This window comes from Phodopus roborovskii, unplaced genomic scaffold (assembly GCF_943737965.1).
Source record: "Phodopus roborovskii unplaced genomic scaffold, PHOROB, whole genome shotgun sequence".
Lineage (NCBI taxonomy): Eukaryota > Metazoa > Chordata > Mammalia > Rodentia > Cricetidae > Phodopus > Phodopus roborovskii.
In genome coordinates this window covers 30,885,695-30,901,318 of record NW_026126480.1, presented here as the reverse complement: position 1 = coordinate 30,901,318, position 15,624 = coordinate 30,885,695, and the positions used below count along the sequence as shown (strand labels likewise).

The following is a 15,624-nucleotide window of genomic DNA, read 5'->3' as shown; positions in this document are numbered from 1 at the left end:
GTTACCCTTGATGCCAAGAATTCCAGTCTTGTCCTATTACAAGAAAATTCTGGTAGTAATTTTCTTCCTCCTCCTTTCCTTCTTGGGTCTTTATAAATAGCATGTGGTCCCAGCTGTGACTGTTTCCACTGTTTCTTAAAGCATGTCTTTGAAGGCTATATGGCTGGCAAGGGTACAGGATTTCCAGTTAGAACAGAGACAACTTCCTCTAACTAGAGGCATGCAAGAGGGTAGCTGACTGGCATGTTCATTAGTCTGATATTTCAGACTCAATCACATCTCAGGTATTTCAGAAAATAAACTTGTATATATTGCTCAAAGCCATACAAGTCAGACCACAGCTGACAAAGATGGCTCTGGGCCCTGTTCTAAGTGTTGTTAAGTCCCAAGAATAGATTAGGCGCATGAAGAACTGGAAGGAAAGAGAGACGCAATTAATTATCAAACTTTAATTGATAGACTAATCTTACAGGATAAACAATAAGACAGCTAGTCAAGATTACACATTAAAAAAAAATCCAGCAGCGCAAATCTAATAGACTAAATACGTTCATCTCCTCCCAAACAGGCATTTTGATTAAAAAACAAACAAGAACAGATTATACACCACAAGGAAACAGTACTTACATAATGTCAAATACCTCTGCAGAACTCTGTAGGGAAGGTAAAGAAGGTTCTCAGACACCAAGAAAGCAGAACCACCCAGCCTGGCAGCTAAATCCACCAGCTGTCCTGTACACTAGAGGGCTCCTAGCCACTGTGACTTCAAGAAGGCTTCTAGGCCTATGATGAAGGAAATGGGCCTAATCCTGACTGGAGGTGACTTTATTACAAAACTTCAAAATAAAGGGACCATCCTTTTCCAAGGGAATGGGGCTGAACAGTAAGGAGCAAGAAAGTTGGCTCCCTCAGCAGATGGGTGGAAAGCCTGACCTTGGCATTTATATATCTATCCCTTCCCTTCTTAGCTGCTGACAACGAAAAGGGCAGGCCAACTCCAAGAACTCACAATGCTCCTCCAGGCACATTAAAGAGGAAAAAAATCCCTTCTGGGTGAGATATGGCAACTTTTCTGAGACATGGCAACGTAGCAAAGTTAATCTCTTTGGCCCTCATAAGGGTAAGCAGCAATTAAGGAGCTACTTAGGACTTTACCAGGCCCCAACTGTGTCCACAAGATGCTATGAAAGTGCATCCTTGCCCAATCAAATCTAATTGAAGGGCCAAAGCTATCTGCAAAGCCCACATGAATTAAAATTCTTCTCACCAAAGTCCTACAACTCTTGAGTCTGAGTGCTCTGAGCTGAGGGACCCAGGCTCAGCAGCAGTTTTGTGATCACATTTTTCTGCCCAGTCGCCTAAGGGAGGAAAAGGAAGGCATGATGTCTGTGAGGGCAGCCCTACAGAAGGGCCACCAGTACCACCTGTAGATGGGAGAACAGCCCTTTCAGTGGCTACATGATGACAAGCCCAGGAGATGACTAGTCATGAGTAGGACTCCTCCACCTAGCTTCATGTAATGCCACCAGAGCCTTCTCAAGAAGAGCTAGCTAGCTACCTGCATGCCCTCTGATCTGACAGTGAAGGAATTGTACAGACATAATCCTGAGGAAAAACACTGTGATGCTACCTAATGGGAAGAGAATTTCAATTTGCTCACACAGATTTAGTCAGTATACTCCACATGGTAAGAAATATATAAAGACTGCTCAAGGGACTGAGTGACAAAATAGCAAATACTGCTGTGACCCAGACAGATCTGAACACTTATTCCCAGGGCTTCTGGCACTGCCTGCCCCTGCCCTTCTGAGAGCTTCTGGCAAGGCCTTCTGTGCTGACAGGGTCAGGAGCCAGAGCTCAAGCAGATTCAGCAAGCTCTGGAAAGCAATACTCAAAACAGCTCCATATGAAAAGGTGTCATTTACATTATTTATAGAGAATATCTCCAAGTAAGGAAAAAGCACCATTTTACTGAAAATAAAAAGGCTCACAGAGGCTTTGGTCCTCTTGAAATGACACCAGCCTACGTGAGAAGCAGTTTGGCCCTTGGGCAGCAGGGGGGATAATGGCAGGGCACGTGTACTAGGAAGGGGGAAGGCAGAGAGCACTGGACCTTCACAGAAAAAGGGGGGGGTAGCAGAAGGGGCCTCAGCTAAGATGGGAACACAGAGGCCTGGGTGTTTGGCACTGTCAGACAAGTCTCAAGGACAGGGACATTTGCAAACAAATGACAGTATTCAAGCCAAGAAGATGCTCTACCTGCCACTTGGTTACTTCCTTGGAAGACCTGCCAAGTGCAGGAGGAGGCTTGGACAAGGAGCATAATGTACTTTCTCCAGGAACTGCAGGCCAACAAGAACAGAAAATCCACAATTACCACTGAGGTGCTAAAACACAGGCAGTTTCTTGGACGCTGAATTTTGCATACATTACTTACACGCCCAAAAAGCAGAGTAAGTTTGCCTGTCCAGATGCATAACTTGGCACTGAGTACACCACAAAAAGCAAGAGTCTGTCTATGTGGGTTGGATTCCCAAACTACAGTTTAGAAGGGAAGGGCATAAATATCGTCATTAACTGGCTCACAAGGAATAGTCATCTTAGGTGAAAACATGCGAATACATTTCACAGGATGAGGGCGGGTAACAGCTTAGATTCCAAAGTGTGACGCTGGGAAGATTTCTCACCAAGCCTTACTATGAGAGCCTGCAATCAGTGAGAGGAGAATTGCAAAGACGGCAGCAGAGAAACAGCAAACAGCACAAAGGGGATCCACCAAGAGACTGTCCCTCATTTCAGTCAATCAAGGCTTACGGAGAAGACAGCAGTTCACGTGTACAAAGAACATCAGGGCTAACACCAGGAGACCAAGCTGGTCCTAAAAGCAACTTATCCCATCTCTGTTGTTGGAATACCACTGGCCAACCCACTGGGTCAGAGGTCTTCCATGAGAAAGGCAGCATCTCTGAACCTGGGATAAAGGACACTTCAACTGAACACATGAGAAGGATCAAATGGAGAAGCATAATTCAAACAACCACTGGACTGCTTAAGGAGTTCTGGGAAGCTTCCCAAGAAAAGAAAGCATGTGATCTGAGGCCATATGGCAATCCGGCTCCTCAGAGCAGGGGGCCTTGGAGCAGCAAGTCCCAAGTTGTGGTGATAGGCAGAGCTTCAAAGCCCAGCTCAAAGAAGGCTGTCAACAACCAAATCAGCAGTGGAACTCCCCCCAGAACAGGAATCCAAAGGGTAAGACATGTACACAGGAGTCAAGCGAGATATACTCTGCTGCTCAGCGGACACCCCAGCAAGGTGGGGGCCCCTACACCAAGACCACCAGCTGTGCTTTTCCCATGTGTATTCCCAAGCAGCAGCAGCAGCACATGGGAAAGAGCCTGGCAAGGAGGTGAAGATGAGGTACCAAAAGAGAAACTGCATCTTTGGGTTTAAAACAAAATCATACGAAAGTGAGAAAACATTAAAAAAATCTGAATCAATGAGCACACACACAAAAAAAAATATGGCTTACTAACCACCCCCATTTTGCATACAATTTTAATACCAAGGGAAAAAACAAAACAACAACAAAAAACCCAACTCATCACAATGCAGTCCAAATGTTTGCAACCAAAGACATCTGAAGATTTCACTTGAAATCACTTCTAAAAACAAACAAACAAACAAACAAAAAGGAAAAAAGAAAAAAGAAAAAGAAAAGGAAGACACAGAAAAGAAAGAGAAAAGGAAATAACCAGAGTGCTTTTGATTATTCCTTCTCAGCATTGCTGGCAGATCTACTCTCAAACAGACTTAAGAGTATTCCACACATGTTCAAAACTTGGATTTATTAATTTCCACCATACTGACTTTAAAAATGGTAAGCTGACTGCAAGAAAGGGAACCGGTGATTTTAAGTTCAAATTAAGCTAATGGTGAAAGTACATCACCTCTGGCTTCAGTCACCACATCACCTCAGATTGAATAGAGATTTTTTGTGTGTGTGAACAAAGTCCCAGAACTCTGCAATCCAGGGATGCTGCAGACCTCTCCCGGCAATGTCCTTCACTTTGGGTCAGTCTCCTGGGCCAGAGGTGAAAGTGCTTTCAAAAATACTGCCACTTGCCCAGCACAGTGTCTTTGATTGCATCCACATATTGAGTTGGAACCCAGTACACCCAGTAGTAAGAGGCTTCCGTGGGGCCCAACTGAAACGCCTGCAAGGGAAAAGGAAAAACCAAGCGATGCTTCAGAGGAGGGTGACCAAGCAGGCAGAACAACAGACGCAGGAGGGAGGGGAGCAAACTGATTAACAAGGGAAGAAAAACAAAACCAAACTGTGTAAATGTTTCTCCTACACTTAAAAGGGGGGTGGGGGTGAAAGGGCAAGTGGGGAGGGGAAAGTTCAGTTCAGCATTGCCAACTCTAAGGCAGTGGTTTGCAAAATCCAGTGCACATCAGAACCATCTGAAAGACTCACAAAAATAGATTGCAGGCTCCAGCCCCTGGATTTTAGTCTGGGAGGCCTGAGGCAAAGCCCAAGAAACATTTAGCAACCTCCCAGGTAATTTCAAAATTACTGGTCCAGAAGCCACAGTTTGAAGACCACTGCCCTAGAAAACTGCCACTCATACACAGGAAGCAGGTATGAATGTCTAAATCACACCGTGTGAAATGTTGAAATCCTGACAAATAACCTACATACCCTCCAGTAAGGAATAATGACAACAGTTCACAGTGGTGTGGCCTATTCATACAAACACTGTAGTCTTTTATTAAGATATGAACAGATTCTTTAGATCTAGAGTTATGACAGATTACAACCTCAAACCCAAACCATCAAGTTGCAGAAGGGTAGATACCATGAAAGCTATTTATGAAAACTGAAAAAAACACGACACAGTATGCCATCTTGTTCATGGACATATGTACAAACAAAAGCAATGATAGATGAAGAGCATACATTACAATAATGGGGAACGAGGGACGGGAAGACAATGGGTACAACATCACTGTTGGTAAAAAAATTTTTTATTTAAAAGATTTAAAACAAGTTACAAAATATTTACAACTATCATATTTGGCAATGGATATATGGCTTATGATGGTATAAAATGTAAGGTATAGTCCTTTCCTGTATCTTTGAAACATAACCCTAAAGATCAAAGAGCACTTATGAACTGTGACACACTACTCTAGAAGATAAATGGCATCTGGAAGAAGAGGGAAGTAAATCTTTCATTAGGACAAGCGTAATGGTGCTATTTAATGGCAAATTCAAAAAAAGACAGAAGGGAACTGCTGAATCCACTTTTTGCCAAAAAAAAATGACTTCAGGACATTTTAATGGAATTTAAACTAAATTCTAAACCATTATTCATGGACACAAATTCGTTAGGAAATGTCTAATGTGGTCCATTCACCCTATCTACTTTCCCATCACCAGGCTGCCTGAAAAACCAGATCTGTAAGCCCCACAGGGTTAAACTCTTCAAACAAATGTTTCAAAAAGAGTTAAAGGGCCAGGCTAAAAATATCATTATCAACTGTTAAAGCAGAAAAATAACTGAGCAGGCAAAACCAATCTGTTTGCTATCTTGTTTTATACATTACAGGTATACATTAAGGGTGTAGATGCTGCCTAATGGCCCCGAAGGAAACCCCAGTATGTTCTTGTCACTGCCAGGAAAAAATTCCAAAAGTCTGTGTTCAGTGACTGCAGTCCCATAGTCTTGGCTTTGATACCACCCAGCTGATCCTGAGCAGGCAGGAAAGGACACACCAGCTCTGCAGCCTACTGTATCCTAAGTTCCTTTCACTTATTGCCCTAGATCAAGTAGGTTGTCCAACATATCTCTGTGCCATGGACTTGGCAATCCCACCTACAGTTCAAACAACTAGCTAGCTGTTTATGGAGATGGAGGGAAATATGACAGTATCACTATAGCTAGATTCTAAAAGAATTGCCCCCTGGAAGACAACAGCAGGCAAACCCAACCTCAAACTGTCACTAACCCAGGTTAAATGCCTCTTGTAGCAACTTTGGAGTCTACACGGGTGCTTGTTTTATCAGATCACTAAACTGCCTGCTTTGTTCTGCACAAACTGATGAGCTCCATGCAGAAAAAGCATGCCCTGGGCCCCATCTTCCCAAAGGGCTCCTGGTCATGTGGACACATGCTGAGAATGGTAGACCACTATAGGAGAAAGAATTCTTGGTATCTTCATAGCCCCATGGCTAAGGTGATGTTTTATTTTATAAGTAAAACCAAACTTAAAAATGAAAGTTCACAAGCCATTCCAAATTCATTGTCCTGGACTAAAAACAAAGTATTACAAATAAGAGGGAGACAGAAGAGCTTTCTAAATAGGAGAAAACATACCCTCCTTTGGACTGCTTGGAGATTGGGGGAAAACAAAACAAAACAAAACAAACAAACAAAAAACCAAACCCCAAAACCACAACTGAGAATAAGGTCACGAATACAACTCTAAGTAAACAAGAAAACATCAGGAACTCCACAGTCTTCTGAAGACTGCTTTCGTTTCAGTTAGCAATGCCCCATTAAAAATCCACTTCCTTCAAAATGAAGCAGAAGCAGGTGGCCAGGCAGGCTGAGTCTACTCACCATCATGTGGTAATCTTCATGTCCTTCTATAGGTTCACTGACCACGTTTTTAATAGAGCCCATGGGCAGTTTCTCAGTCCGCTCTAGAGTGAAAGAATGACAGCAGTTACTCAAAGACCCAACTCCTCCTTGACCACAGCAATTCCTCCCACACCAGGTCTGGTTGGATGTATAATAACTCAAGTGGCAGGTACCATGCCCTCTGGGGACGAAGGACAGCATCTTCTGACCAACGTACCTACAGCCTGGTAGGGAGCTAAGAAATCTGGAGCACCAAGTGAAGAACAGGTTTTGGTGATGGTAGAGTAAAAGTCTCAGGGCACATTTACCCATCATATTATTAGTTTTAAAGTCTGATGATTAAAAGACACCACGAAACTCCTCTGTGTTTTCATAATCCAAACCCAGAATAGGCTAAGGTTTTGAACCCCTAAAAAAGGAAAAGTCAAGAGGCCCACAACAAAGAAACAACAGGAGAGAGTATGCCAAGCTTCCAAGGCTACTTACTGCCTGTGCCAAAACTTACCAAACCTTCTATAAACATAACTGTTTGTGATGGTCACTCAAAACATTTATGCCCTCACCTGATTAACAATGGAGACACCAATAATCACACAGGGCAGAGAATATTTTACAAGTATAAGTATGGCAGGAACAAGGAGGCAGTCATGAAGCAGGCCCTCAGTGAGATAAGCCACCTGAAGCAGACAAGTGTAATGGTGGGGAGGCATGGGGATCTGTGCCACAGGAAATAACCCAGGAAGCACCAGGCAAAGACACCTTATAACCTTTGCAGAACGAAAGATCTAGAAAGGCAGATAAGTAAAAAACTAAGTTACCAAATGGAACTAGAAATTTAAGAGTCCTGGGCTCGCCAGGCATTGGTAGTGCACACCTTTAATCCCAGCACTCAGGAGGCAGAGGCAGGTGGATCTCTGTGAGTTCGAGGCCAGCCTGGTCTACAGAGCTAGTTGCAGGACAGGCTCCAAAAGCTATACAGAGAAACCCTATCTCGAAAAACAAAAAAGAAAGAAGAAAAGAGTCCTGGGTTCTGATCTTATCAGTGACACAAAGTATTGTACTTTTAAAGGCCTTGACTTCAGAAAACTGTGAAAGGAGGGCCTGAATATGTCTACTTTATGGCTCTAAAACAGCAGCCACAAACAGACAAAATCAGCAGCATCCTTTAGATTGAGAGTTTTAAAATACTTTTCACCTTGAAATGTCTGGAGATTTCATACAATCATATTTCTGACTTTTCCTCAAATTTGAAGGACTAGACAATCCAAACACCACACCACACAATAGATAATGTCAATCAATTAAGCTTTGAATGTCCTACAAGCAGGGTAAGGCAGCTGACTACAAGCATAGCATAGTCTCCTGGGCAGCTCCATGGTCTCAAACTGCTTCCTACACAGGCAACAGGATGTTGTGTGTGGCAGTCTGGAGAGTCCCTTACATAGCAAAGTACCCATAGAGAGGCCAATTATCTGCTTGGACAGTCACTTCACAGCAGCTTCTTGCTGAAGTGAAGATAAGCCAATGGCTTTTAGCCAATTCCCAGAACAAGCTGTGCTTCTTCTCCAAGTCCCTTTGATGCTAGATGGCAGGCCTCCTGGGCACACAAGAACAACACTTACCCACCCCCTGGGCTACTAGAGACACTGATAAGGAATGGTTTAGCTCAGAATAAAGAGCTCAGTCTTATCAACCATGAAAGGTATGAAGAGTTCATGGACATACTTTTAATACAATAATGGAAAGAGTTCTCAAACAGTTCAAATCTCAGTGCATAAGGACATGTCTAGAGTTCTGCCCTCAGCAGGAAGCTAGTTGCTCACAGAAGCTTAAATAAAATCTCTAAGCCAGGCGTGATAGTTCATGCCTAAATTCAGTACTCATGAGGCTGAAGCAGGAGAATCAACAAAAGTCAGATGCCAAGCTCTGATAGTTTCCTCAAAAACATCAAACATGCACAACTTCTTGGATGCATTAAGCTCTACACTTGAGCCCTTGCCTTCACCTACCCTCCTGGACATGGTGGGGACCCTTCCTAGACCAGCCTGGGCAACTGCTCTCAATCTGGGTTGCCAGCAAGCAGAGAGGCCCAGCTATAGAGAGCCATGTGCATCAGCAAGGAAACGCAGTAATAGAAGATGAAGCAAGATCACCAAGAAAACCCACAGGCAGGGCAGGTAATCACTAGCAAAGGAGATGATATGACAGGCTCTCTACAACAGAATGTTCTAGCAAATCCTTCAAAAGCCATTGAAACACAGGAGAAACCTTTTAAAACAGAAAATTTGGTCTGATCATGAAGTTAAGGGTTGACTGTAAAATGAACAACATAGCCAGTTATCACAAAATGAGAAAACTCAAGCACTGTCAACACTTCAATCTGTTCATTTTTAAGAATCTCTAGGGTTAAAACAGTGACCTGTGTTCTAGATTCATGTTTTAGATAAAAAAAAAAAAAAAAAAAAAAAAAAAACACACACACTCCCTACCACCCTGTCCAAGTTTTATTTTTGTGAAACTTGGTTCCATTTTCTGCAACCTGCCCTTGCAAACAAGTCTCTGATGATGGGACCTCTATTCTCCTCTTTGGCATTTACCTCGAACACTGAACACCTACAGTGCTGCCTAAACAGATAAATTGGGCATGTTCAGGTCCCTCCAGGAATCTAACAAGGACAGACAAGTAGGAAAGTAATGAGTGCTATGGGGACATAAATATAGAGTGCTTGAGGAGCAAAAGCAACTCAAAGAAACAGAAGTTCAAGTGGAGGGTTAGGGAGATGCAAGGAAAAAGCATCTTGGGGGCAGGAGAGAGTGGAAGACTATTAATCCCAAGAACCGAGGAGAAGACATTACAGGATAGGGCCCAGCAAAGACAAGAGCTTCGTAAAATACAAGCTGGGAAATTCAAGAATGTGCCTCAAGTACATGAGGGTTGACAGAGCAGGCCATGGATTTAAAATGGGGTATAATTAAACATCCAAACCTAGCCTAGAAGGGTTACAGGCCTAGAAATCAGACAAAAAAGCAGTCCAGCAACGAGGACCAAAGATGATAGGATACCAGTACTGGAAATGGCAGAGAAAGGGACAAAGGGCAATTCTGGAGAGTTACCAACAAGATTTGACAACTAGCCAGGAATGATGGTGCATGCATTTAATCCCAGTACTCAGGAGGCAGAAGCAGGTAGATCTGAATTTGAGTCTGACCTAATTTACAGAGCAAGTTCCAAGACAGCCAGCATTACACAAAAAAGCCCTACATCAAAGACAGACAGACAGACAGATAAATGAAATCAGGTAGCTACCAGGTTGGGGATGGTCTGGGATAATTCCCAGAAATAGCAAGGCTGAACCAGAGACTGTGCACAGATGGGGCATTGTTGACAAGAGATGAGGATGTATATAAAAGGCAATCAACAGGCAAAGGAGAAATTGTAGGTGGCAAATAGACAAATTTCACTCTTAAGGTCAAACTGACCAATACGGAGGGCCTACACAGGCACCATGAGCAAAGCTAACTAAACATTAGATGGGGCCATAAGGGATTGTGGTAAATACTCTGCTTAGTTTGCAGGTGCCATTGCCAGATCCTCTGATAGTTTCCAAGAGAAGCTCCCCATTAGTTTCAGAGAAAGTCTGATTTGTACAAACTATGTATATACCATAAAACCCTTGCCTAAGGACCAGATTTAGGTCACATGCTTGGAACATCTTGGTTTGTATGTTAACATAAAGGCCAAAATTTGAAAGACGGTCTCTGAGATCAGATTGAAAAGAAAAAGAGGGATGGGACCAACCAATAGGCAAGCATGTAAAGACACAGTCAAAAGCTATGAAGACAAAGCACGGAGAGGAGAGGGGCTCCAAATGAAAAGCAGAATCGCAGTCAAGAACCAGTGCTGTTGGGAGCTAGAGGCAGGTAGGGTGCTGGGATGCCAAGCAGACCGAGAGAACTAGAGTACCTTTAGTGCCGATCCACAGCTGGTCTTGCTCTAGCTTAAAGGTGAGTCTCACTTTCCCTCCAGATTTATTATACATGCCAGACAGGGGTACCGTTGGCAGGCGCTCCTAGAGGCACAAGAGCACAGTGAGAAAGGGAGGAACAGTAGGACAGTGAGAGGGAAATAAGACAGAACTTGAAGCCATGAGTATAGAAATTTTAGACTGTGGAACTGATTCCTTTTAGGGGCTCAAAAATCAGGCCAGCTTACCTGGGCACCCTTAACAGATGGCATCACATCTTCAGGTTTTCCTTTGTCCAAAACTTTCCTGTGTTGCTACAATATAAGCCAAAACAAAGAGGAAAACGAGACAGCTTACTACATTTGAGTCAAATTTCAACCTCTTGGATAGACAGGATGAAGCAGCCTTGACGTTTGTTTGTTTGTTTGTTTGTTTGTTCAGTATCAATAAACTATGCAGCCTTTGACACTGCAGAGCAAATGTGTTCAAGGGAGTTTGTGTTGATAATGAAATGTTCCTTTACCTGTGCTAGTCCCTGGCCTCTGACTAATATGGCTACCAACATAAAGAACTGACTTCTCAATTTTATTTATCCATACACAGCCACCATATTAAACATAAAAATTCCACAGACTAAGCAGGAGTTTGTTACTAATTCAAATGTTTTACTCCCATCTCTCGAGTGAAAAAAAACTAACCATTAAGTTAACAGACAGGAAAAGAGAGCAACATCTGCTGTTTTTCAACTCCAAAGAAAACACAAGCTGCCTGTACATGTATAAATGCCAAGCAGGGTCATTTCTCCATTATTACAGAGAGATAGACCATGACAGAAGTCTTCCTCTTCCACAACCTCAACTCAGCCACAAAGAATACCCAAAGAGCCACATTTTAAAAGCAGAAATGCTGACACCCCCCCCCCAACCCCACCATGCCCTACCACTAAGAAGCCATCAAGTCCACTCCTCCTGCCCTCTACCCTGAGACTCAAGAATTCCAAACTCACAGTCCCTAAATGCCTTCATCTCCTCTCCTTTAGATCTATAGCTTTACAGGTACAGCAGCTGCTTGGTAAGGCTGGAACTATAGGCCAATAAATGAGCCATGGATAAAAACTTAGTCAAATGTAAGCACTAGCTGGCAACGAGCTAATTCAACCCTTGAGTGGCATAGCAGAACGCTGTGGTAGGAATTGCTAGCAAAGGGCTGCTGCTGACATCAGCCTCAGATTCTGAACACAGTGATCAAAAGCCTAATGAGGGAGTAGAGCCTCGTAACCAGTGGCATCACCAAAGCAAAGCACCACAGAATGGAAGTATATTGAGTCATGACTTATAAGTACCTTTGGGAGAATTGTTCCTGTGCAGTGGTGAACAGTTCTAAGCCTGTTAAGCTACCATTAGTCATCCAAAATCTGTATTTACAAGGCAGGTTATACACTAAGATGTGACATGAGAAAATAATTTTCTTCATAAATGTGACTAGGGAAGACAGAAAATATGAATGACCTCAACAGGTTACCAGAAATTAGGACCCCCATATTTAGGGATAAAAATAGCTCATACAAATATTTACTTTTAAATGACAATTCAACTTTACAACACTTATCTAAAACTCTATAGAGGTGCTACCCTATGGGAGAGCATGTGTTATGTCTTGACAAGGTCCCAGGTTCAATCTGCAGCACCAAATACAACACAAAACAAATACTCTATGGAAAGATGTTTTGAACTTCAGAGTTTTGGGGATTTTGTAAAGATAACAGTTTTAAAACACTTTACACAAATTTCTCTATGGTATCTGGGATAGCAACCAAACAATATTTCTTTCAAATATATTAGTATTTCCATCAAAAAATGTTAAGAGGGGCTAGAGAGATGGCTCAGTGGTTAAGAGCACTCTGGCTACTTTTCCAGAGGTCCTGAGTTCAATTCCTGGCAACCACAGGATAGCTTACCACCATCTATAATGAGGTCCAATGCCCTCCTCTGATGAGCAGAGGAACACGCAGACAGGGAACTTATACATACATAAGTAAGTAAGTAAATAAATAAATAAATATTTTAAAAAAATTTATTTTACAAAAAGTATAACTGTCCCCACAATTCTGTTCAATTGCTGCCAAATTTTTAAAAATACTTCTCTGTGAATAGAAGTAAACATGGATTATGGATGTCTAACACAAAACCATCTTTCTCCCACAGTTGGAACTATGCCTTTAGTGTCTACTGGCCCTATAACTAAGTCAGATCTACTCTGGTCAGGACATAGATTAAATTAAAAACACATGGTAAGGGGCTGGGAGAAGGGTAGCTCAGTGTAGAGTTCTTCCTACTACCACAAATAAGACTCAAGGTTCAGTCCTCTGTATCTGCACACATCTATAAACATGCATGATGGCACATGTCCACAAACTCAGAACTAGGGAGACAGAGACAAGAGGACTGTACAAAGTCAAGGATAGCCTAGTATCCAGATCAACCTTCAGACCAGTCAGTGCTTAAGAGTGAATGAAACCCTATCTCATAAAACAAACACAAAGAGCAAGAGAGATAATACAAAAAAATTGAGGCTATACCATAGAGAAGGGCCACGATAAACACAACAAAAAGTGTTGATATCTTCTTATTCAATTTGGCTTAGGTTCCTGACCTGGTCAGTTTTAGGGGAACCTCTGAAGTCTGTTGACTTTCATACCTATCCAGAATTGTTTTTTGTTTTGTTTTGTTTTGTTTTAACCTTGAGAAGACACATAAGAACACACCAAATGTGAGCAGTTGTAAGAAATAAGGGCTTAATTCTAACATTAGTCATATTCTCTGACACTAAATAAAAGAAACCCATGTCTGGTTCCATTTGCTAACTAGCTCAAGTCTCCTCTTACAGAGGCCTTATCCTAAAGCAGGAAGACTAAGGCACACTGACCCGCCAGATGACAAAGTTGCATATTTCAGGTAGCTGTCAACTCCACTCTGCTGCACCCAACTGCTCCATAAATTTCCATCATGGGCCCTGTCCAAAAAGGAGCTTATTCTAGGGAGAACATAACCAGCTTCCAATTTCCCAGGACCAGCAAGCAAGCACACAAAGGACTCACCTTCTGCCTGCACAGGGGCTCCTTCTTGTTTTCTTCAGCCTTTGCATCCTGCTGGGCAGCATCTTTGGGGGTGTTTACTGCTAAAACATCATTTATAGTAGAGCCAACCACCATGATCTTGGCCCCACTGGTCACTTTTATTTCTCTCAACGTTTTATCTTCAGGAACAAGTCCCTTATACATGACCTTCTGCATGGCAGGTGGGAGACCTTGATAAAAAGTGGAAGATAGTGAAAGGAATAAGCAGAAAATGAATGAACTATGGCCCTTCTGTAATAAAACAGGAAGTGAATATAGGTTCCCATCAGCTATCTGATCTGTGAACTTGGGGGAATTCGGACCATCAGGATTATTTGATTGGTAAGACTTGGTCCTTCTAATAGACTTAGGGTATTTAGAATTGTTCAATGTGTTTTAGCTATCATTCTTTCCAAGTTGTTCCTCAACCTTGTTCTCACTTAAATACTTAGAATGCACAAGGGCCAGGGATTCAGAAGCTTCAGTAAGTTACTTTTCTATGGCACTTACAGGCTACATGGGAAAAGCTTAAGAAAGAAATAATTTTAAACACCAAACCAGTACAAAAAAAAAAAGACCAAATATGAATAATTGTGAAGGGCCACCATGACTGTCAATAGTAATGCTTCATGAACTTCCCTTATGAAACTTACCTATCTGCTAAAAATAAACGCGTGGCTACATCCTAGACCCACTCAGAATCTCCACAGTTACTGCCCAGTATCTGTAAATTTAGTAAAAGCCGTGGGAGATTTTCACTAGCAATAGTACTTCATTATTAGTTAGAAGGCTGAGTCTATTATTCAGTTTCAGGCTTGCATCTCAAGAGTCCAATTTTCCCTTTCTGACTAACAATGGCCATGCAAATACTGAATTCAGAAAACTGCAGTGAGGATATGGGGAGTCCATGCAAGAAAAACACAAGCATTCTAGTACAACGTAAGCAATACGAACTGGGGGGGGGGGGGGGGTGGCTGGAGATAGCTGGGTGTCAGCTCCTAGAATACCTGTAATGGAGTGAATCTTCTGCTTTAACTCGGAACCCGTGCTGTCCAAAGGGATCCTCACGTCGTGCTTAGTCTTGTTCCAAATTATCTTCAGATCCACCAGCTCCCTGCCCGCACCGCCACCCGCGTCCTCGCCGTTGCTGACCGAGGCCTGAGCCACAGGGTCCCCAGGGGGCTGGGCCGGGGCCGGCTGCAGGCTGCCTCGCGCGTCGCAGGAGTCCTCGGCCGCCGCCCCCGCCGCTGCTTCGTCCTCCACGCAATTGAGGGGCCGTGCGGGCGCCTCGGTGGTCACAGCCTCGGCCTCGGTGTCCATGCCTGCAAAAGGTTAAGTTAAGGGGTGGGTGCTCGCAGCGGGCCCGGCCTGCCACCGCACCGCCGCTGCTGCATCACCTCCTCCCTCTAGGACCAGTCCCCGTCCCCCGAGCCCCGCAGCGCCTGCAGCTCTTCAGCCGACGACCTACCGCCTTCCCCTCCGCACTCACCATCCGGGGCTCCGGCCGCCGCCATGATGATTGTGTACAACACCCACCGCGCCCGCAGGGGCCGCCGGGAAGAAGCGAGCTGGCTGAGATTGGCCCCCGCAACAGCCCCTAATTTCACACAGCCTGGCCGGAAACAGGTGGAGGTTTCTATGGAGACCCGCCCCCTCCGCTTCCCGGGCCGGCCCCTGCCACGCTTTAGCATTCCCGCAGCCGAGGGGGGCGGGCCCGGGGAATCACCCCTCCCTGCACCCTGTCCCCTAGCGGCGGTACACTGTCCCAGTTGTCCGCAGGAGAGCGAGCGGCTCAGGTAAGCGGCCTGTGCCTTTAAGTGGCGGGGCCCGCTCTCGCTGTGGCAGAAGATGATTGGTTAGGATGAGTTTCCCCCGCCGCGCGGAAGTGACGTGCGGA

At 43.8% G+C, this 15,624-nt stretch overlaps 1 protein-coding gene across 2 annotated transcripts; it reads right to left on the bottom strand.

The window, feature by feature from the left end:
- Positions 1–434: 434 nt before the first annotated feature.
- Positions 435–15,467, bottom strand: Ubfd1 (ubiquitin family domain containing 1). Of its 2 annotated transcripts, none has more exons than XM_051192862.1 (7): positions 15,217–15,464; positions 14,735–15,049; positions 13,710–13,918; positions 10,861–10,926; positions 10,612–10,717; positions 6,627–6,709; positions 435–4,214 (listed from the first exon to the last, which is right to left on the bottom strand). In XM_051192862.1, exons 1-7 carry the CDS (start codon positions 15,416–15,418, stop codon positions 4,104–4,106), a joined length of 1,092 nt encoding a protein of 363 aa, XP_051048819.1. In that variant the 5' UTR covers positions 15,419–15,464; the 3' UTR covers positions 435–4,103. The 2 variants fall into 2 exon arrangements, with proteins under 2 accessions (XP_051048819.1, XP_051048820.1); XM_051192863.1 differs by lacking the exon at positions 435–4,214 and adding an exon at positions 4,739–5,210 and having other exon boundaries at positions 15,217–15,467.
- Positions 15,468–15,624: the final 157 nt, after the last annotated feature.